Here is a 21,758-nt window from a genome sequence, read left to right as displayed (position 1 = left end):
AGAAGAGCCCTCATCTTCACACGCCATAGACTGAAATCATTCCTTCCATCAAATTTCTCCAATTCAAACTTCGTTGACACCATCTTTGATCTCTGATTGCGGAATTGAACGTCAATTTCTTTTAATCAAGCCACCAATGGCTCTGATACCAATTGTTAGATAACAACCCAGAAATTGACCCAGAGAATTGAACCAACGATTAACGATTGAATCTTATTGAATCAGAAATTGAATTACAAGAAAGAAAATTACAAAGAAATTGAAATCTAAGAAGTACCTACAACTATTACAAACCATCTATTTATACTAAAATCCCCAACTTCAGTTACAACAGACCGTTGTAAGGATTTTCACAAACACCCCCTGTTCTTACAAGAATGTAAGAATCAGTCCTTGAAGCCCAACTATTGTCCTCACCTTACCAACTGATTTACAGCCTCTAACATACCCTAACCACTGCTTACTATCCACTGCTTATCACAATAACAGTTGTCTTACAGTTGTTCATCATCAGTGATTACCATCAGCTGTTTGATCTATATCAGTGGTTTAACACAAACAGTGTTTATAAGGACTTCATCAGTTGTTTGCCTCTTTAGTATACAAACAGAGGTTTGCCTTATTCATTTAACACTCATCAGTGTTTATAGTTAAACTAAAATGTTACTTCCTTTCAACAGATACATATAAAATAATTTCAGTAGTTTATACTTTTATACATATAACATATATGGGGATAGACACACCCATTACATATAATCTAATAGATAATCTAATGTGTTCAAGTTTAGAACGTAGACGAGAATGAAAAAAAGTCTATATCTTGATTTGAAAGCCATAACACTTTATTGACTTTTCGAAGCAGTCAAATCAAAAATATTGGCCTGTAGCTATTGAGTCGGATATTGAGCTTAAGGATCAAGGAAGTGGTGGATATTCTTGGAGTTGAGTTAGAAAATCAGAGTCGAATATTGAGCTTAAGTAATGGCAGGAATGTCAGGAGGTTATCAGCACAGTGAGATTCTCCAATGCTAAGGATACGTGGATATGGAACGACGACAGTCATGAATTTTTCTCGGTGAACTCAGTTAAAAAGGCGTTAATCAAGGATAGGGGAAATAGCCATCTTCCTAACTTTGAATGGTGCAAATGAATGCCTTTGAAATGTAACATAATGGCTTGGAGAGGTAACTTGGATAGGCTGGCTACTAGAGTTAATCTGAAAAGAAGAAACGTGGATATTCCATCGGTCTTGTGTCCTTTCTGCGAAGAGTATGAGGAAACGGTGGATCATTTATTCACTACTTGTTCGGTGACTATTAGGGTGTGGGCGGACGTCAGTGCGCGGTGTAACATTCCCCCGATATTTGCTTTCGAGTTCAAAGACTTAATGGATATTCATAACTCTATTCAGGCTGGAAAGAAAGCGAAAAAGATTATCTTGGGGCTAGCTATATTCTCGTGTTGGTGTATTTGGAAAGGTAGGAACGAGTTGGTTTTCAACCAGATCAGGAGAAGTCCGCAAGATATTATGTTGGAGATTAAGTCGAGAGGTTTTGGGTGGGTTAAAAATAGATCATCGTGTAAAAATATTAGTTGGAAGGAGTGGTGTAATAGTTTTGTCCCTTTGCCCGTTTAGGTCGGGGGGTTGTGTTGTGTTTGGCGTTTTGCCCGTTTGGGTCGGAGGTTGTTTTTATGAAGTTCATTTTTCAAAAAAAAAAAAGCTATTGAGGAAAACACAACACTCAAAAAAAAAAAGTGAACAAATGGATTTTTTTTATTGAAGTCCAAAGGTAAACAAAACATACAAAATGTTGACTATTATGCTCTATGACTATTATCAAATACAACTGCTCAAAGATTTCTTATGGTTCCTAGCCATATTTTATGCTCAAAAGATCTCACATTCTACCTTAACACTAGCTTGCTTTTGTTAAAAACCTAGACGGTTGAATGTTGTACCATCAATACGAACACCCTTCTACGCGGTGTGCCAACGACAAGGAGATGATGGTTTTGTCCACCCACATGGCCACACGGATTAGGACGAATTAAACAAAAAATATATATTTGTATAAAAAGAGTTTGTAATTAAATAAAAAGAATACAATTGAAAAGTTAAGTGTTATGATATTGGTTGATTTATACATATTTTGTTACTTAAATTTACAAAACATAGAAATTGTTTATAAAGGTTTACCAAGTATATTGCACTTAAATTTACAAAAAAAAAAAAAAAAAAAAAAAAAAAAAAAAAAAAGAATCTGGTGGCCTTGCACTTTGCCTCCATGAGGATAGCACTCCAATCAAGTAAGCATACATGTCTAATAATTTGTATCATGCCAACATTACATTGAGCATGTTTATGTTCACATGTTCACGTCTTTTGCTAAGTTAAGAACGTCTACACGTTCTCACCTTAATGTTTTAGCGATCAGTTTTGACAATATAGCCCAACAACATCGATATCCTACAATCCTTGCTTATAACAAGAAAAAAGACCAAAAATAATCACTTTAGCGTGATTCTTTTACGCCGTCAAGATAGGCAGGTGCAAACACTTAAGTGCTTAGTTAGAGTGACCTTCTTTGTCACCTATTTGTTTATGTAAAACATTCGATACATTCAAACCACGTGTTACAAATTTTATGTTATGTTGTTAAAACCGATTGCTAGATTATTGATTTGAGAACATGTAGATGTTTAACTTATATTTGACCGTCAACAACGTGTTCAACATATAATGTTGTTGATGTTTGCCTAAAAAGATAGTATTAGTTGTATATTGCTTGAAGAATAAACCAACAACAACAAACAATAGCTAGAACAAAAACATCATTAAATTGTAACTAATATGAAGTACATACCCAAGTTGTGGCCACATATCACACATAGCTTCGTTTTGTTGACGATACACAAGATGCATTTAAGTCGGTATTTATGGGAAGAAACCATGGTACAGAGCAAAAGAGGACATAAATTGTTTAGTTATAGCATCTTGCACAGGCTAATTTTCTAATATTATTCGACTTTGCCATTCTGAAAAAAGCAAAAGAGGACATGCGACCAAGAAGTCATGTATCTCGCCGTTATAGATGTTAAATGGTTCGGATATGGCTACAAAAGCGTAACAACATGGGAAATGGCTACCTTTGTGATTGGGCAAGACAGGACAATGTTGTGGAATGTGGACAAAATTCTGTTCATAGTTGTGCACCTAGGTGCTTCGGGGACACAAGACGACGAGCTTAGAAAGGCGCAGGTTTTCAACCATAATTAAGCAATCTAAGCGAATACGCATATAACCTAACCAGCCATAATATTATGATGATTATCTCAGAGCCAGTTATATAGATTTATAGATATGCAGTATATGCCTTCACACAGGTAAAGTCAACATACAAGCAGATAGTGGTCAAGCTATATTCTTTTTTTTTTTTTTTGAACGGCAAATTTGGATCACTGACGGACCACTGGAGTATCATCGTGCCACCAGCGGAACCGCCCGATCATATCCATCTCCACTAGGCATAAGGTCAAGCTATATTCTACAAACAATACTATAACATGTACATACAATATTTGAATACAAGATTAATCAAAGTTTATTATAATATATATATTTGTAAAAGACTACACTATAGAAAATGCTCTAGAAAGAAGAATAAATAAATTAATTAAAAGTCGATGACTATACGAGTTCAATCCAATGTTGCACAATTACAATCAACTAAGTGTTACAAGTGTCAGGGGTTTGGATCCGCTACGCGTGGGATGGAATAGGGGCAGTATAGTCATTTACTTCCCCGAAGCCACCCCATAGTAGCTTTGATTCTATAAAGATATACGTGTTTAAACTTTAGATTGTGGTAAGACTCGTTATCAAATCATTGAGGTTGGTTTTGTTTGTTGTCTCTTTTGAGTTGAACCTTGAGTTTTTTACCTCCTATTTGGTATCCATTCATCGTATTTATCGCGGATTCTGCAGCAGCTGATGTGTTGTAACTGACAAAGCCTGCAAACATGAATCGAATTAAAAGTCGTAAATTTTATGCGCTTAACACTAAACTGAAATGAAGATAATTAGAAAAGTGGAATCCATAGTTACCAAAGCATTTGCTAACACCAGTTGCTTTGTCGACGAAAACTTTAGCACTCAAGACTCTTCCAAATTCCTTAAAGGTGTTTGCAAGTTCCGCATCGTCAAATTCTTGTGGAATATGATAAATAAAGAGATTGGCACCGGGTGGACCTGTATAAGTTACCGAGTATTTAAAAATTAAAACTGCAAGAGTAATAATAAAATAGGGTAAATTCCATATATACCCCCTAAAAACTTAGGGGTTGTTTGTTTACCTCTTAATGAGACTCTTAATGGTTCAGACCTTTTACTGGTTCAGACTGTTTGTTTCGTGAGCAGATGTCTGAATGGTTCAGACATTTGCCTCTGAATGGTTAAGTATTATACAGAGTCTAAATGGTCAAGACCTATAATCTGAAATGGTCAGACATTTGCCTCTGAAGGGTTAAGCATTATACTGCCTCTTAATGGTTCAGACCTCTTACTGGTTCAGCACTTATTGGTTCAGACCTCTTATTAGTTCAGCACTTAACCATTCAGAAGTTGCCAAACAGCCCCTTACATATCATATTTCCCTAAGCAAAACACTTAAAATTTCATATTTAGTAATTTACCCATTTCATCAAATACAAATTATAATACGACCGTTATACTCTTTTTTCTCTTTACAATTAAAACTCTCATAAACTACATCTTTACCTGCGGGGAGGATATTTATGTCATCAAAAAGAAAAAGGAAAATTGGATTTTAATAATTTGGCATATTGGCCGGTAACAGTCCCAACTAAGAATTGTTTTGTGACAGTCCCAACTTTCAACCTATTTTTCATCGGTGATCCCATACTAACTATAAGTTAACCCACTTAGTTATTGCTGACGTGGACTGCTTATGTGGCAAAAAGTCAGTTTTGCTGACGTTGACTGCTTATGTGGCAAAAAAGTCAAAGTTTTGCTTGTGGACTACTTATGTGGCAAATAAGTCAAAGTTTTGATGATATGGACTACTAATGTGGCAAAGTTTTGATGACGTTCAGCAAAAACTAACTGGGTTAACTTTTAGTTAGTATGAGATTACCGAGGGAAAATAGGTTAAAAGTTGGGACTGTCACAAAACATTTTCTTAGTTGGGATTGTTGCCTGCCAATATGTCAAAGTTAGGATTTTTAAAATCCAATTTTTTTGGGTATATATGATATTGTTTAAGGTTTTGAGGGTATATAATGATAGATGCAATTAACCTTAATATATATATATAAGAATATTTGAACTGTAACACACACACACACGCACACGCACACGCACACAAAATGCACAAAGATCTTTAACCTTCAACATGGTCACCACCAGGACTAGCACCACCACCTGAAGACGTTGCGGGGAGATTGTTCAAAACTGATTGTGGTACAGGACTAGGTGGCCCGCTCATCATGCCCCCAGGATAAGCCATTGGATAAGCATGCACTGGATAATTTCTTGGAGTCCCACCTCTCACATGTGGAGTCCCATCAGGGAACGAAGGTTGATTCTGGCCCGGTGAAAGCGGATACTGCATGAGCCCATAATTTCCAGGAGCCTACGTGCAAAAGCAACTTTTACAACAAAAAAAAGATACACCGGAAACTAAGGGGGTGTTGGTTTGATTGTAGGCCTGTAAACGAACCGAGCGAACACGAACAGAGGCATGATTGTGTTTGTTCATTTACCTTTAACCGAACACGAACATATAATCGAACAATTTTTTTTTGTTCATGTTAGTTCGTTAAGAAAATGAGCATGGTCGTGTTCGTTTAACCTAAATGAATTGTTCACGAACAAAAACAAACTTAAACGAGCATTATTTTGAAAACATAAAACAACACAAATGAACATAACTAACCAAACATAAACGAACATAAAGTAGTTGTTTTTATATAAAATTATAAATAAGTGATTAATTACAATAAATTCCATTGGAAAGCGGATTTTCATTACTAGAAAGCCCAATTACTAATTAGTAATATTTATATAAGTAGTTAGAAAGCCACTTTTATGTTTATATATATACATAAATATAACTACTTATGTATTTATTGAATTTAAACGAGCATAAAAGAACAACATAAACAAATGTAAATAAACGAACGTTCATGAACACAGATGAACGAACAAAACGTTTGTTCATGTTCATTCGTTTAAATAAATGAACAAAAAAATGGTTCATGTACGTTCGTTTATTAATAAATCAACATAAACGAACTTCCCACCGAACAAGTTCACGAACAGTTCATGAACGTTCGGTTCGTTTATAGGCCTTGAGGGTATCAGAGTATGGGTTATGTTGGTTTAAAGGTAACTTTTTTATACCCATATAATCAAGAATCCTCCATGTAATCTATACATGTAAATCGTTATCAGGCCTATTCCCATACGATCTGTTATCAAACCCATACCCATAGTAATTCCTAACTACACACAAAACGCCACCTAAAATATGTTTGGCTGTATTTAACCAACAGACCTGATATCCATAGTTATTATATGGTGAAATGTAACCCATCGGCAGAGCTCCAAATAAAGACGGATGTGTCGTCATGTCAGCGTTTGCAAAATTGGAAGCCGCCCATATTGTTGCTTTTTGAGCTTTTCTAGCTAGCCTTTCCCTTTCAGTATCTGCCCATTTGACCACCAAAGGGACAGTGGAACCCTATTTGCAACAACAAATTAACTTGCACAATTAGCATATAGCATACAATTGTTTACAACAAAAGAGAAAATTGGTACACTAATAAACAACAAAACAAATTTTAACACATTTAATAAAAACTAGGGTTGTAGTCACCCGCGCGTTACGCCGGGACGCGATGGGAATTCGCTACGTATCGCACACCATGATAACCGATGAATAAATTCATAAAATCAAACAAAATGATATCTAAATGTGTTAATACTATTTGTGTCGTAGCAAACGAAAAGATAAAAAAAAAGAGTTAATTACTGTTTTCGTCCCTGTGGTTTGTCAAAAATCACTATTTCAGTCCATTAGTTTAAAAATTGCGATTTCAGTCCCTGTGGTTTCACTTTCGTAACCATTTCAGTCCACCTCGTAACCATTTCAGTCCCTGTACTTAACAGAATAATGGATTGAAATGGTTACGAAAGTGAAACCACAGGGACTGAAATGGTTACGAAAGTGAAACCACAGGGACTGAAATCACAATTTTTAAACTAATGGACTGAAATAGTGATTTTTGACAAACCACGGGGACAAAAACAGTAATTAACTCTAAAAAAATAAGGTGAATAACAAAGGTAAACGTAAACGAAAACGATAGGAACTCGGTCGGTTTCGGTGCACTCGTTATAGCAAACGAAAAAATAAGTTAAAAAAATGCGTTCAAAAGGGTATCCGCGCGTGTTCAGTTCGTTAAAAAAATTCGAAAGTTAAAAGCAGTTTTCCGTACCACTGTCGGTTTTGTTTGTCAAAAAAAACTAAACTAAAAAAATAGCTCAAGTTAGCAAAGTCTCCCCCTAAACTCAAAAAAAGGCTCAAGTTAGCAAAGCCTCGAAGGCTCATGTTGGCATCTTCGCACTATTCAACTTCTCTTATTTTATATAGAGATAATTAATTTATCAATTAACTATAAATAACCTCCATCTTGTGCTTCCCATTAAGGCCATCTATAGCTGCAAGTGCTTGCTCTTTAGTCTCATACTTCACAAAAGCACAACCTGCCACCATGGTGAACAAAACATCAAAAAAAAAAAAAAAAAAACCTTTACATGTGAGTTATTATTATTACATCAGCACTTGCTAGATCGAACCACATTGCGTAATAAATATTAGAGTAAAATGCACGGATAGTCCCTGTGGTTTGGTGAAATTTCTCCTTTAGTCCCCAACTTTTCAAAATTACACTCTTAGTCCCTGTGGTTTGATAAGTTGTTACTCGGATGGTCCCCAAAGAGGATGGAGGTTAGTTTTTCTGGTTAAGTGAGTGTGAAATGACAAGGACTATCCGCGTAACAACTGGTCAAACCACAGGGACTATCCGAGTAACAACTTGTCAAACCACAGGGACTAAGAGTGTAATTTTGAAAAGTTGGGGACTAAAGGTGAAATTTCACCAAACCACAGGGACTATCCGTGCATTTTACTGTAAATATTATATACTGCACCTTTGCTTGTCTGTTGAGAACCTCTCAAGATTAGTTGGTCTTTTATTGTTCCATATTGAGAAAACAAATCTGAAACTTCACTCTCGGAAACATTCTTCGGAAGCATGCCGACGAAAAGTTTATGCTCTTGAACAAACCAAAAGGGAACCATAATGCTAATCAGATATATTAAGTAAAACCTTGTATCGGATAATGGTGAAATAAGTAGACATGAAACAGAAAATAGTGATCTGAAATACGATAAAATAGCTAATAGCATGTCACACCTAGTCTTTCCACTTCACCGTCTGCATATTTCACTTGCATCGGACAAGTTGCCTGATACACAACAGAAGACATATATTGTGTAATTCCACCAAAGAAAAACCATTATCAAAAATCACTATATGAGATGCTGAGCAATTTGCACTAAATGTAGATCAACATAAATGTTAGAATGTTTTTTGAATGCCTAAAAGTATCCCTATTAGTTTTACAAAGCACGTGGCGATCCGATCCGTTTGATCCCAAAAGCTAATGCATGATGCGCAATGCGAGAAGCGCGTGCATTAGGTATGCGAGGTGAGTCATTAAAAAATATTTATAAATAACATTTTAACTCGTTAACTTTTAAACACTAAAATATAGGATATTCTCAGCATATCTAGTTAGATTTGTTCAACCGAAAGTCTAATTTGCTCAAATTCCCAAACCCATTGCAATCATGGTCCAAAGTCGGGATGAGCAATCGGTACTAGCCTACTAGGTACCAAACAATACCGGTACCGAACCGTACCGTACTGTACCGTACCGATCGAAATTCCATACCCATTTTTGTGTCTTTCAAGATCGATACCGGTTCGGTACAGTATGGTATTTTACCTTCGAATACCATACTGTACCGAGCACTTTTCGTACCTTTACCAGTACCCATTTTTGGAGATTTTCAAGGTCGGTACTTACTACTTTCGTTACCGGTACGGTTCCGTGCTCGTCCTAGTCCAATTTGTTCAAATACCGGTCAACTACACCAGGCACCACATTAGACCACATCATATAATGTGCGCATTATGCACGCATTTCAAAACCAATTATTTCTTCCCCCATCATCAAAAATCAAGTGAACTTGCTTGTTCTACACTAAGAGGGTGTTTGGAGTTGAGTTTTGAAAATAGATTATGTGTTTTGAATAATCAGAATCAGATAATTAACTGTAACAAAACGTAATGTTGAAAGATAGTGTTTGGATTTGATTATGTTGCCTGATATCACAATAATCAGATAATCAACTATTTGAGTGTTTGGCAAATATATATTTAAAAAAAATAAACAAGTGAAAATCCTTTTTTCTAAACGCAAATAATCAATTTTTGGAAAACTGCGTTTTGTTGCAGTAGGGGGGAGCAGCTTTTGGAAAACTGCGTTTTGTAACTTTCTAAACCCAAATAATCATTTTTTTAATTCTTTTTTACCCAAACACTCAAAACTGATTATTTACGATTTCAAAACTCAATAATCTAAAAAGAGTTAATTACTGTTTTCGTCCCTGTGGTTTGTCAAAAATCACTATTTCAGTCCATTAGTTTAAAAATTGCGATTTCAGTCCCTGTGGTTTCACTTTCATAACCATTTCAATCCATTATCCTGTTAAGTACAGGGACTGAAATGGTTACGAGGTGGACTGAAATGGTTACGAAAGTGAAACCATAGGGACTGAAATTGCAATTTTAAAACTAATGGACTGAAATGGTGATTTTTGACAAACCACAGGGACGAAAACAGTAATTAACTCATCTAAAAATCTCCTTCAAAACTCAACCACAAACACCCTCTAACTATTGGATACTAAAATAAACAAATAATGAAAAAAAAAAAATCAATTTCAACTCAAAACTAAACTCTAGCATAGTTCTTAACGAGGCATCCATGATCCAACAATAACCAAATCTTCACAACACACAACATATAATAACAATTCTAATATTATAAAAACTAACTAAAAATAACAATAAGTTAAAGATCTGTAACAATAATCAGTTAATACTCACCCCAGGCAAAGTTTTCTTATTGTGACACGCATCCACCGCTTTGTCTGCTTCCTCTCTAGACGGACATATAACAAAACAACAACCTGATAACACAACAGCAACCAAATTAGGGCACACACATTCAAAACAAACACGATAACATCATTTTATCTATCAATTGGATATAATAGACAACGAATTGAGTATAGATTATGGAAACGAAGTGACATTGAGTGGATTTGTGATGAATTGGAGAAGAATGTGAGGAAATTGACCTCGAGAGGCTCGTGTAGCTTTGTCTTTGATGATGTTGACTTGTTCTACGAGTGCGAATTCTTTGAACATTGCTGTGAGTTGTTGTTCGGTCATGTGTTTTGGAACTTGACCTACGAAGAGTTTTACGCTCTCGTCGCTGTGGTGGTGGTGTTGTTGGTGTGGTTTTGGAGGTTCCGCCATTAATGCCGTTAGTTTCTCTCTCTAGTTTCTCTCTCTACTCTCTCTCCTCGCTGGTTCAGAGTGATGTCTCTTTGACTCTCTCTCATGTGTGTGTGTATATATATGTGTATAGTTTCTCTCTCTAGAATTGAGTTGGATTGGATTCCTGTTTGAGAAAAAAGAGGGAGGTTGCTAATAAAATATTATCATATATGACCCCTCTTTTTTAGAAAAAAGTGGTAGGAATCAAGTTTAGAACTAGGTCTCTCGACACGTAATTAGTTTGAGACTAAATTGGATCGGGTTTTAATGTAGTGGGTTATTGGGTGGGTGAGTTTTCGTGAAACTGGTGGCTTGATGGTTTGGTTATGCATCTAACTCTGACTGTTATGGAGGAGAGAATGCATTTGTTCGATTGAAGGCATCACAGGATGTTTATCTAGTGATTTAGTTGGTCGTTCAAAAAAAAGTATAATAGTTTTTTTTTTTTTTCAAAACAATTTTTTTAGTAATTTGTAAGCCAACAATTAAACATTCAAAGTAGATGAATGTTTTGTATTTGTGTAGTGTTTTCGGTTTGTCACCCCGTTTGGTGAGTTGGTGTTTTTTCTATCGAAGTTTACTTTAAAGAAACAATTAAACATTCAAACTAGATGTTGATTAGTTCGAATCTTCAGTTAACGGGTTGTTTGATAGCCTTTTAATGATCTATTAAGAGCAAACCTCTCAATCAGTCACCATTAAGCGTATTTGATTCAATGACATGATACCTCTGAATCAATCAAGAAGCCTCTTAACTTTTAAGTTTCAAAATAATGTTTTATGCAAATTTTACTCATTTATCTATTCATTGGTGTTCATAATCCTCAGTCGACCATTCACGCACCACCTCCTCGACCCACCTCCAACCAATCAAGTTGAGCCAAGTTAGTCCTCTTACTGGTTCAAGGTCTCTTACTCAATCAGACCTCTTAATAATGCAGAGGTTGCCAAACAGCAACTAAGTTTTGGTTGGTCTTCATGTGTCTAGTCTATTAGCTAGTAGCGGATTTATTTTAGATATTATTAGCCATGAATTTTGGTTTGATTGGCTGAACAAATCAGTTCGATCTCAAACTTAAATGTCACTTTTTTTATCGGTGACCTCCTGATAGTCTAGTAATATGTCCTTTGTTCTTATTAACGCGGTGTAGGTTAAAATCTTTATAAGTGAAAGGTTAGATGGTATTTAAGTGAAAAAAATATTGTCTAAAAAAATATAAAGTCTTTTATTAAGTATTGAAATTATTATAGATCTAAACATACGGTAATTTTTATGATCGTTAATGGACAAAGAAATAGACGTAGACAATAAATGAATATTTCAAAAAGTTGAATGAAATTGGTGAATGTTTTTGTCTACTGAAATTCCACGTGCTATGCGGCGGGAAATTCGAACGTTATCGATTCGTTTTGTTTTGTAACGGGATGAGCATGATATATGTTTGGTACCGGTAAACGGGAAAAGGTGGTACCGGTATCGAATACACCGGTTCGGTACCGGTACCAATACGGTATAGGTAATTACTGGTGTTTTACCCGTAAATACACGTGCCGTACCGGTACCGAAAAACGGGGAAAACGGGAACCGGTACCGGTACCCGATACCAAATGCCCATTCCTAATCTACGCTACACTGTAGTAAGAAGAAGGTATGTTAAAAAGGTTTTCTTTCCCATGAAGGGATTCGAATTCGAGACACTCACTATATTTGAATGTTCATATAATCAACTGAATTGCGAAAGTTTTTCTTAATAGTTTCGTGCAATAATAACTATAATATATATACATAAAGCGGAAAAGAGCAAAAAAAAAAAAAAAAGAAACAGCAAAGCAAAGAAGAACGATGGCAAAAACGTAAATTTAAATTGAGGTCAAAAGCGTAATTTGGCTGGGAGGAAAAAAACAAAACTAATTGCAAAATTAAAAGGGGTAAAAATCGTAATTTTTAACCGAGGGCAAAATTGTAATTTTGAGTTGTGAGCAAAAGCATAATTTTATTTTGAATTGGGGGTAAAAACGTAATTTTAAACTGATGGCAAAATCGTAATTTTAAAGTGGGGATAAAATTGTAAATTAGTTGGGTCAATGGGGGAGTTCTTGGCAGCTGCCTGGCACTATTCCCCCATCTTGTGTCTGTAGTTATTCACTGGGGCAAAATCGTAATTTGACTGGGAAAGCAAACAAAAATGATGACAAAAATGTAAATTTAAATTGAGGGTGAAATCGTAATTTACCTATGAGAAAGAAAACAAACTAATGGCGAAACTGTAAATTTAAAGGAGGAAATTTATGAGAAAGAAAACAAACTAATGGCGAAACTGTAAATTTAAAGGGGGAAATTGTAATTTTAAACCGAGAGCAAAATTGTAATTTTTCACTGGGGGCAAAAGCATAATTTTAGTTTGAACTAAAGGTAAAACGTAATTTTAAACTAATGACAAAATTATAATTTTAAAACCGGACAAAATCGTAAATTGATTTGAACAAAATTTCACAACAAAGAGCATACTTGTAATTGCAATCTTTAAAATATTATATATTTACACATCAAAGTTACAAAATGTAATAGATATAATATAATTATTGGGTTATGATATCATATATTACTTTACATTTTTTATTATAGCTTTTGATAATTTCTTGGTTATGATATTATTTACATTTTTTATTATAGCTTTAGTATATAAATATATTTTTTATATTTATATTGGATGGATATTGGATTAGATAACTTTGACTTTCATCAATTGGTGGATAGTACTCTAAACTTTTCATTTGTACCACATTACTTTCAACTTATTTTCTTTTGGTACTTTCAACTAATTGAATCTTATCCTAATTAGTGATTTTGAATCGGTACGTAATTATGTAACAGTAGTTGATTGTTTATCATTACATTACATGATTAGGTGATTTTGAATATTCATTACGTGATTATATTATAGTATTTATGTGACAATCCACTAGTTGATCACGTATTAACCATAATTGTATAAAAATAAATAAAACTTATAATACATAATATTTCATGAAATGCCAAATTGTAGTAAAAATAAATAAAACTTATAATACATAATATTTCACGAAATGCCTAATATTTTAGGTCTATTCGTGAATTAAGCATAAATATAATATAATACAAAGGATTAACCAATCAACCTACAATAATTATGTAATGTCGTATATTACATTACAGATTTAATCACGTAATAAAATATAAACAATTAAGTTCTCCTTCAAGAATGTGTAATCACGTAATAATCATAATTGTAATAACATTAATCATAACAAATCATATTGAATGTGCAATCACGTAATGATTTATATTGAATGTGTAATCACGTATCTTGTAAAAAAAATTAAGAAAAGTATAGCAATAGCCTACTCAAATTAAGAGAATTGAATGCTCGTTATCATGTTTATAGCCGTTTGAAAATCCTTGGGGAAATAGGTTAATTATTATCGAGCCGGTGGTCTCACTAGAAGCAACCTCTCTATTTTTACGGGGTAAAGGTAAGGCTGTCAATACTGTTGGATCTTCCTAAAATACATTTGTCTTTAAATGTTTCCTACGTGCCAGATTGCTTCTAAGGGGGTCCGGGGCACCAGCGGTGTAACACCTCGAATTTTTGTGTCCAATGATGTGTTAACACGTGTCATTTGTTTACACGTGGCATTGATATTAAATAAAGGAGCAATAATGACAAACCTTGAAAGTATATAAATTCGAGGGTTATAAATATCAAACAAAGGGTAAATATACTGTATAGTAACCCTAAGTGGTGCTTGTACCTTCAAACGAATAAATCATGGATCGTACGGAAGCGAAACGCGGAAGAAAGTGAGAGATTACAAGCTACAGGGGTTAACTGTGTCAACATGTTTAATTATACCTCTGAGTGACCCTTTAACGCTCCCGAAGCTTTGTAACAGTATTATACGCTCACTAGAATATACTGTATAAATTCCGCGAAGTTCCGTTTTAAAACAAGAAAGTTATGATCAAATTAGTGTGAGAAGGGTTAAAAGCGTCAACAATGAAAGTTAAGGCTTTCAGAATAATTAATAAACTAACCGGGGACTTAACAATGCGGGTAAGTAACATGAGGTCCTTAGTTGTAATTAACCGAGGGCCAAACCGCAAAGTTACCCCTTCAAACCCGAAAGGTCAGGTTAATAATTACGAAAGATTTCGTTATTAATTACCAGATTCTCGTCATCATTACAAAAGATTTTAAAAACCTGAAAAACTAACCTCTCGCGACCCGCGTTAGGTTTTGGAGTAAGTGAAGGCGGGCCGCGAGCCCCCTAAGATACGCGCCTGATTTTTAAACATCAGGCGGCCCGCGTACAAAGTGCATGATTCCTCCATGCGGGCCGCGTGGGACGCCCAGATGCAGAAACTTTGGATTTTTATGCCTTTTGAGCTTGTGAACGATCAAATCTCCAATAAATGAGGCATGGGCTCCCCCTACTCGACCCATAACACTCTAGGCCACCTGCCCATCATCCATGGTCACTTGTAGACCAATGTGTGATGATCTTGGAGCTTGGTTTGTACTATAAATAGGCATACTTGTTCACAACTTAGAACACACCTCAAAACTCAACTACTGATCATTCTTGGAGCTCTCAAGCTTTCCTCTGTGTTCTTAAGTCTTGCCTTAAGCTTCTGTAAGTGGTCTAACCCTTTGTGGTTTCATATTTCTATAGATTTAGCTTAAAAGTCAATCCGTCGTAACCAACGGTTGACTTTGCAATAACTCACAAATAGTTCAGTAGATTGTCGAATCAAAAGTAGTTATGAGATGGTATTTGTGTGGGTAATAAACCTCTGAAAGGGGTCCCCATGATCACCACTCTAACTATGTCAAATATCGAGTCAAACGCTTGCTTAAAAAGTCAACAGAAGGCTATGTTTGCGAATCTTGCATAATCTGTAATGTATATACTATGAAACCTGTTTTGATGATCATAAAACATAATATAAAGTTTATAAACTTGTTTACGCTCGTTTGATTCGGTCATTTGCTATATTGAACCGGTTCGGAGCCGAATGTCGCAAAAGTTTGACTTTTGCTTTGACTTCAGTTCTGACCCGTTTTAGTGAGGTATAGATATGCCTTAGGACTCTCTTAGGACCAGGTTACATGATGGTATAACCCTCTGTGACCGGTTCATTGTTTGTCCGAGTCTTTTACGCATTTCCGTTAATCGCCTAAAAGTTGACCGTAACGCCCTTTTTAAAATAAAACGAGTATTTCGGACGCGTGAACGGACCATAACCTTGCTTACTAAATTATAAGCATGTCCTTAAAGTTTCACGACAATCCGAGGTTTAGAATGAGAGTTATGCTAAAAAGCGCAATTAAAGTAAACTTTTGTAATAAACGGCGCAATTAGCATAACGCCTATCTAAACCAAGATTTCATCACCAAAACTTTTACCCACTGTTGTAAAATAATATTTTTGGAATTTTAAAGATTTTTAATAATTTTTACCCTGCCCATAACCTGCGGTTATGGCTACAGTTCGGTAAATACCGAATATGCCCTTTTCGGCCAAAACTTGAGTTCTACAAGGTCTTTTGACCCGATTCCAGTTGCTACTGATTTTAAATAATAAATAAAGTATTTTAAACTTTATAAACTGTTCGGGAAACTCAGATTTCCTGTAGAACTCGAAAAGCTCTTTAAAAGTCTTTAAAATGACCGGAAAACCCCTACGGGGCATAATATTAACTTAAACTCGTTACGGGCATCACGGAAGGTATCCTACTGATACCACAACCTCTTTAAGGCATATTGACTTAGGAAATAAGCGTAGGACTCTCATGGTTAACCGTTGCGCCTATTGCGCGCACGATTCGGCTTATGAAACTAGTTTTCATAAATTAGCCGATATGGGTCAAGCCATATTATTTTGACCCCGAAATCCAGAGTGTGAACCTTAAACCCATATAAAACAAGTCTCTGAACTTGTTGGGTCAGAATCACACTCCATTCTCGGTTTTCGCCTTTTCGCGCGATTAAACCATGTTTATATTTCGGAACCAACCGGTCTAGGCTACGGCCAATATAAAGACCCGTTAGGATTCTAATAGGTTAATTAAAACCTTCGTTCCAGAATAGGAGCCCCAGTAAAAGCTATCTGTGACGTAATCCATTAAGGAATATACTTGCAAAGGTAAATACTTTAACTTATTTTGTAACACCCCGAAAATATAAAACCTTATGTTAAAATTATAAATTATAAATAAACGGAAATTTACTAACTAGAAACTTCTAACCTAGTTAGTTGATAAACTAGAAATAGCTCATGAAGGGGTTAAAGCCTACTAAACAATGTGTAGAACAAAGTAGAGGGGCCTGAATTGACAAAAACTAAAACTTAAGTCACAATTAGTAACAAAACAAAACAAAACACCCAAAAACTTGGTGTTTGGTCGATCAAGAGAGAAGGGGACGACCAGGGGATATCTTCAAAACCCTAACTTGTCACAAAAAGCTCAAATTGAAAGCCCAAATCAAGTCCAAATCGAAATCTAAACATAGATTAGTGATCCTCATCACAAGAGGATTCCAAGGTATGTAAAAATTCGTGTTAATTCTTCGTTTGAAATTCTCATGATTTTAGAAAATCAGAGAATTTATGTTGCATGTGTGTTATTAGGTTTGATTAGAAGTGATGAGGTGTTTAGAAGTGAAACCTAACTGATTTCATGCTAAACATGACCAAATTAAGGAAAATTCCATGAACACCTTGAAGGTGGGTTGTGGGTTTTACATGATGATGATGAACTCTAGGATTTTGAGTGGTTATTTTAGTGTAAATTGACCTTGGAAGATAGCTCCAGAAAGATATGATGTTTACATGATATATGATAGCTTAATTTAAGTTAAGTTAACTAATTAGCAATCCATATACATGAATACGAATGATATAGAAATTCTGCCCTCATGATGTTTGTTGAAATGCCTCAAAGAAGGCTTGAAAACTGAATTGTTAAGTTTTAAACGCATAAATACGAAGTATGACGAATGTGCGTTATGTGTGTAAAACATGGAGTTCTAAACATAAAGTGCTTGAACTCTTTAGGGAAGGAAGCCGGGGCATCTAGCGGACAAACCGGTGTGGATGCACGTTGAAAGGTTTACTTTAAAGGTATGTAACATGACCCGTTACATTAAGTGAAATTAGATCATTGTAGTTGAATATCAAATTACTAGTTGTTATGAATTAAAGCGATGGTATTGTTATATTGAATACTCGGTTGAATGATGAATTAAACTCGTTGGTAGTTGTCATAAAGGAAGGAATTCCATAGACAAGCCAAACGGGTCAAATAATCAAGTAAAACATGATTTACACTCCGGAATATGATAGATTGTTGAATGTAGTTGGTTATAACATGATGTGCTAGAAATATCAGACTTTTATTACATTGATACTGCAGAATACTGAAATCCGACGGTTGGGATTTTGGACGGAATGCTTAAACCAAACAAAAACATGAATTTCCAGGTGCTACCGTAAATTACGGTGTCCCCGTAATTTACGGTAGAGATTAAGAATTTACGGTAGATTTCTACTGATTTACGGTGGATCCAAGGATTTCCAGCACTCACCGTAACTTACGGTGGCACCGTAAGTTACGGTGGAGCCTGGAAAACTTTTATACTTCTCTTATTTTCAATGTGATGTTAAACCTTGAAATCCTATTATTTATTAACGTCAAAGCTAATGATTTGATGGTTGATCATAGGTATTTAGGTGGGTCTCATGGATGGCGATCAAGTGATTTAATGAAGAACCGAACACTCCATTTTGAAGCTTCCGCTATGTTTTGAACTTGTTAATTAGTTGTTCTGGGGTTGTAAACAAATTCTTAAACGACTTAGTACGTTCTACCTTAGTCATTAGTTGACTAAGGCGTATAATATTTTTGAAACTTATGTTAAGTTATCATCTTTTGGTATAAATTAGCAATTAATTCGAGTATAAATTTAAGGGTGTTACATATTTTCCCTTATACGGGCTTGGGATACGGTATATTAATACCGCTTGATTGAGCATCATATCTTCCATCGCTTAGGTGGTTAATTGAATAATGTGATCGGCTCATTTAAACAGTCTTGTTACTTAAAAGCCTTTGGGGGGTTAATGACCGTTGTCCCGGATATTCTTGGCATCATTTTACGAAATGGCCACGACCTCGACATCCCGGTGTAGGCGTACACCCGGTATATTATGTCGACATTATTATTAAAAGACGTAGCCGTTGGTTTTTACACTACGGTTTTACGCAATGTAGTGTGTCTATTAATCTTTAACTCGGACAGGATCCGGGCTACTGAACACATAAAAGGACATGTAATTCGTTCACAAGATTTTAATAATTTTCCCAAGTTATAAAAGAGTTTGTGCCTCGTGCATTCAAATCAATTTTAATAAACATTTTCAAATGTGTCAGTTGAACGTATTTACCAGTGTAAACTGACTTATTTTCCCCAAAAGATTAAGTGCAGGTACTACACGAAATTTGGCTGGTAATAGCTCCCTAGCATCACGAATAGTCTCGCAAACTTGATGCTATATCTGATTGAACAATACTTTATTTTATTTATGATCCCCTGTGGATACAATTCGACTTCTGTAATACACTTGATATTACATTCAAAAGGTTGAATTATATTTATCTTTATGCTTCCGCTGTGCATTCATATAATTGTGTGGTTTGACTATATTGTTGCCAACTACGTCACGGTAATCCCCCACCGGGCCCATCGGTGATACACGTGGAAATCGGGGTGTGACAAGCGGGGAGGCATTTCGGTGACCCTATTCCCCGAGCGGGAACACCGCCGCCATCCCTGCGGTGACCCAATTCGGTGAGTGGCAGCGGGGAGAAGTCACCGATGAAGGAGATGGGGAGATGGTGGGCCAGCCTGATTTTCAACCAATCAAAACCTTTTCCTTTTTTTTTGAATAAAAAAACAAGGGGAGTTAAGAGGGGAGTGGCGCCATCAAATTGAGGGTGTGAGGGGAGTTTAAGAGGGGAGTTGACGTGGCACACGAGGATTGGTTATGCGTAAGAGAGGGGACTCCCCTCTTAGGGGAGTGCCCCTCTCACCCTAATGTTTCCTACACTTGGTAATAAATTGCTCTGTTGAGCATTCACATCCATTCCACTAAATTGTGTGAGTGGGGTTTTTATAATATGAAGAGTATAAAAAGTGGTTGTGAGTGGAGGAGAGAGAAAATGTTATTGTTCATCTGTATATTTGAAAATACACTGTTCACCCCCTATAATTTTTTAATATATTTTGAAAGTGGTTGTGAGTGAAAGAGAGAGAAAAGATAATGATAAAGGTATAAAAATATATTATTTAATTGAAAAGGAGAGAGAAAATGTAGTGTATTTTAGTGTAATTTAGGTGAAAAAATGATTGAATGGATGTCAATGCTTAAGAGACCCAAAATTATCCTTTTTTTTTTCTGTCTATTGGGTGTGAATACATTGAGAGACCCAAAAGCTCTTATGCATGTTAGCATATGATAAGCTCAGTCAGGTAATGCACAAGCTTATTTTATTTTATTCATGTTAGCATATGATAAGCTCAGTCAGGTAATGCGAAGTTTATTTTACTTTATTTGGTTTATTTGTTTTCTTTATATTGTACTATGGTAGATTACTAAGTTGAAACAGACAAAGGTAATTTACATGCTTGATCTCATATCAAACCAAGGGAAGTCGGCCAGATTGAGATCCAAACGGTTCGGAATCGATGGTTTGCCGGTTTAACGGTTCTTCCTGTTTAAATTTCGGAACAGGTTGTTTTAACTTGTATTAATTATAAGCATGAACCATTTTTATAATTTAAAATTGACAATAAAAAAATCCATTTACACCTCAAAACAAAACCATTCAAGTTGAACCACCAAACCAATAAAGGTTTAGATATTAGACTTTAACATTGATGATTAATAGCTGCCTAGAGAAATACAAAATATTCAAATGAGTAGTGTCATTTTAGGCCATAAGGTTTGACCATTTTTGGGACTTTCCTCTATGAGATGTCATTTTCATCTAAAAAGTTTGAAATCTTGTCATTTTCATCCATAAGGGCCATTTTTTGAGGGACGAAAATCGCAATAAATTGTCAACATTAAGGATGAAAACGTTAAAAAATAAAGGCGAAGGACTACAATGCACACAAAAAGTCATTTTGAATGAAACAGACAAAGATGCCCAAACCTCATGGACGATTTTGACAATTTACTTTACTCAAGTATTAGTTATAAATAGTGCTTGGCTAAAGAAACACCCTAACACACTATTGACATGTCATATGGATCATATGATATCATGTGGGTCTTATGACAAGCAAGATTAACCAAATCAGTCGTATGAGGGTATGAGTTGGTGTTCGCCAACCAGTTTTGCCCCATTTGGCCGACTTCCTCGTGAAGATCAAACAAGTCCCTTATGTGGAATGCAAAGATCAGACTTATCCGGGACCACGAGCTAATATGAGGCCAAACCACCGAAGTAATGTAACACGAAGTAAACAAATGCTTTGCCGTTTCTGTGGTCGACTCACAAAGAACACAAACCTGATTTCCAAATACAATATTCCTCCTACTTAGGGCCTGATCGGAGTGTCGCGCTCCGGTCAAATATAAGATTTATATGCCCAAATACCCTTAACAAGTAGTTAGTGGTAGTAAGGGGTTAAACCACGAAGAGTATGTAGTTTGCGAATGGACTTGATTGATTTTATAGGTGTGTCACTATTATGAAGCTTACTAGATTATTTTTATAGTTTTTTGTTTGTTTTAAAAAGATGTTGAAATGAAATAACAAGTTTGTTGATTGATTTGATTGATTGCAAGGAAACTGTGATTAACGATTATAAAACAAGATAGACAAACAAGGTTAACACCCCGTTCAACAAATGCAAGACCTAGGGTTACTACACGTTGTAATTTGGTTTAATCCAATTAGTTCATTAACGGGTTAGAAATCACAAAGCTTA

At 35.5% G+C, this 21,758-nt stretch overlaps 2 protein-coding genes across 3 annotated transcripts; one reads left to right on the top strand and one right to left on the bottom strand.

The window, feature by feature from the left end:
• Nucleotides 1-1,174: 1,174 nt before the first annotated feature.
• Nucleotides 1,175-1,639, top strand: LOC110927850. The gene has a single exon (XM_022171234.1). It carries the CDS (start codon nucleotides 1,175-1,177, stop codon nucleotides 1,637-1,639), a length of 465 nt encoding a protein of 154 aa, XP_022026926.1.
• Nucleotides 1,640-3,648: 2,009 nt separating this feature from the next.
• On the bottom strand, nucleotides 3,649-10,799 carry LOC110943610 (RNA-binding protein BRN1). 2 transcript variants are annotated; one of them, XM_022185350.2, is made up of 9 exons: nucleotides 10,518-10,799; nucleotides 10,264-10,346; nucleotides 8,503-8,554; nucleotides 8,237-8,362; nucleotides 7,710-7,789; nucleotides 6,579-6,764; nucleotides 5,408-5,654; nucleotides 4,109-4,252; nucleotides 3,649-4,015 (listed from the first exon to the last, which is right to left on the bottom strand). In XM_022185350.2, the coding sequence occupies exons 1-9, from the start codon at nucleotides 10,696-10,698 to the stop codon at nucleotides 3,888-3,890; spliced, it is 1,227 nt and encodes a 408-aa protein (XP_022041042.1). In that variant the 5' UTR covers nucleotides 10,699-10,799; the 3' UTR covers nucleotides 3,649-3,887. The 2 variants fall into 2 exon arrangements, with proteins under 2 accessions (XP_022041042.1, XP_035833866.1); XM_035977973.1 differs by lacking the exon at nucleotides 8,237-8,362.
• Between the last annotated feature and the right edge of the window lie 10,959 nt (nucleotides 10,800-21,758).

The sequence above is a fragment of the Helianthus annuus genome, chromosome 1 (assembly GCF_002127325.2).
Source record: "Helianthus annuus cultivar XRQ/B chromosome 1, HanXRQr2.0-SUNRISE, whole genome shotgun sequence".
Taxonomy (NCBI): Eukaryota; Viridiplantae; Streptophyta; class Magnoliopsida; order Asterales; family Asteraceae; genus Helianthus; species Helianthus annuus.
Note: the sequence above shows the minus strand (reverse complement) of the source record. Positions and strands in the feature narration are given on the sequence as shown.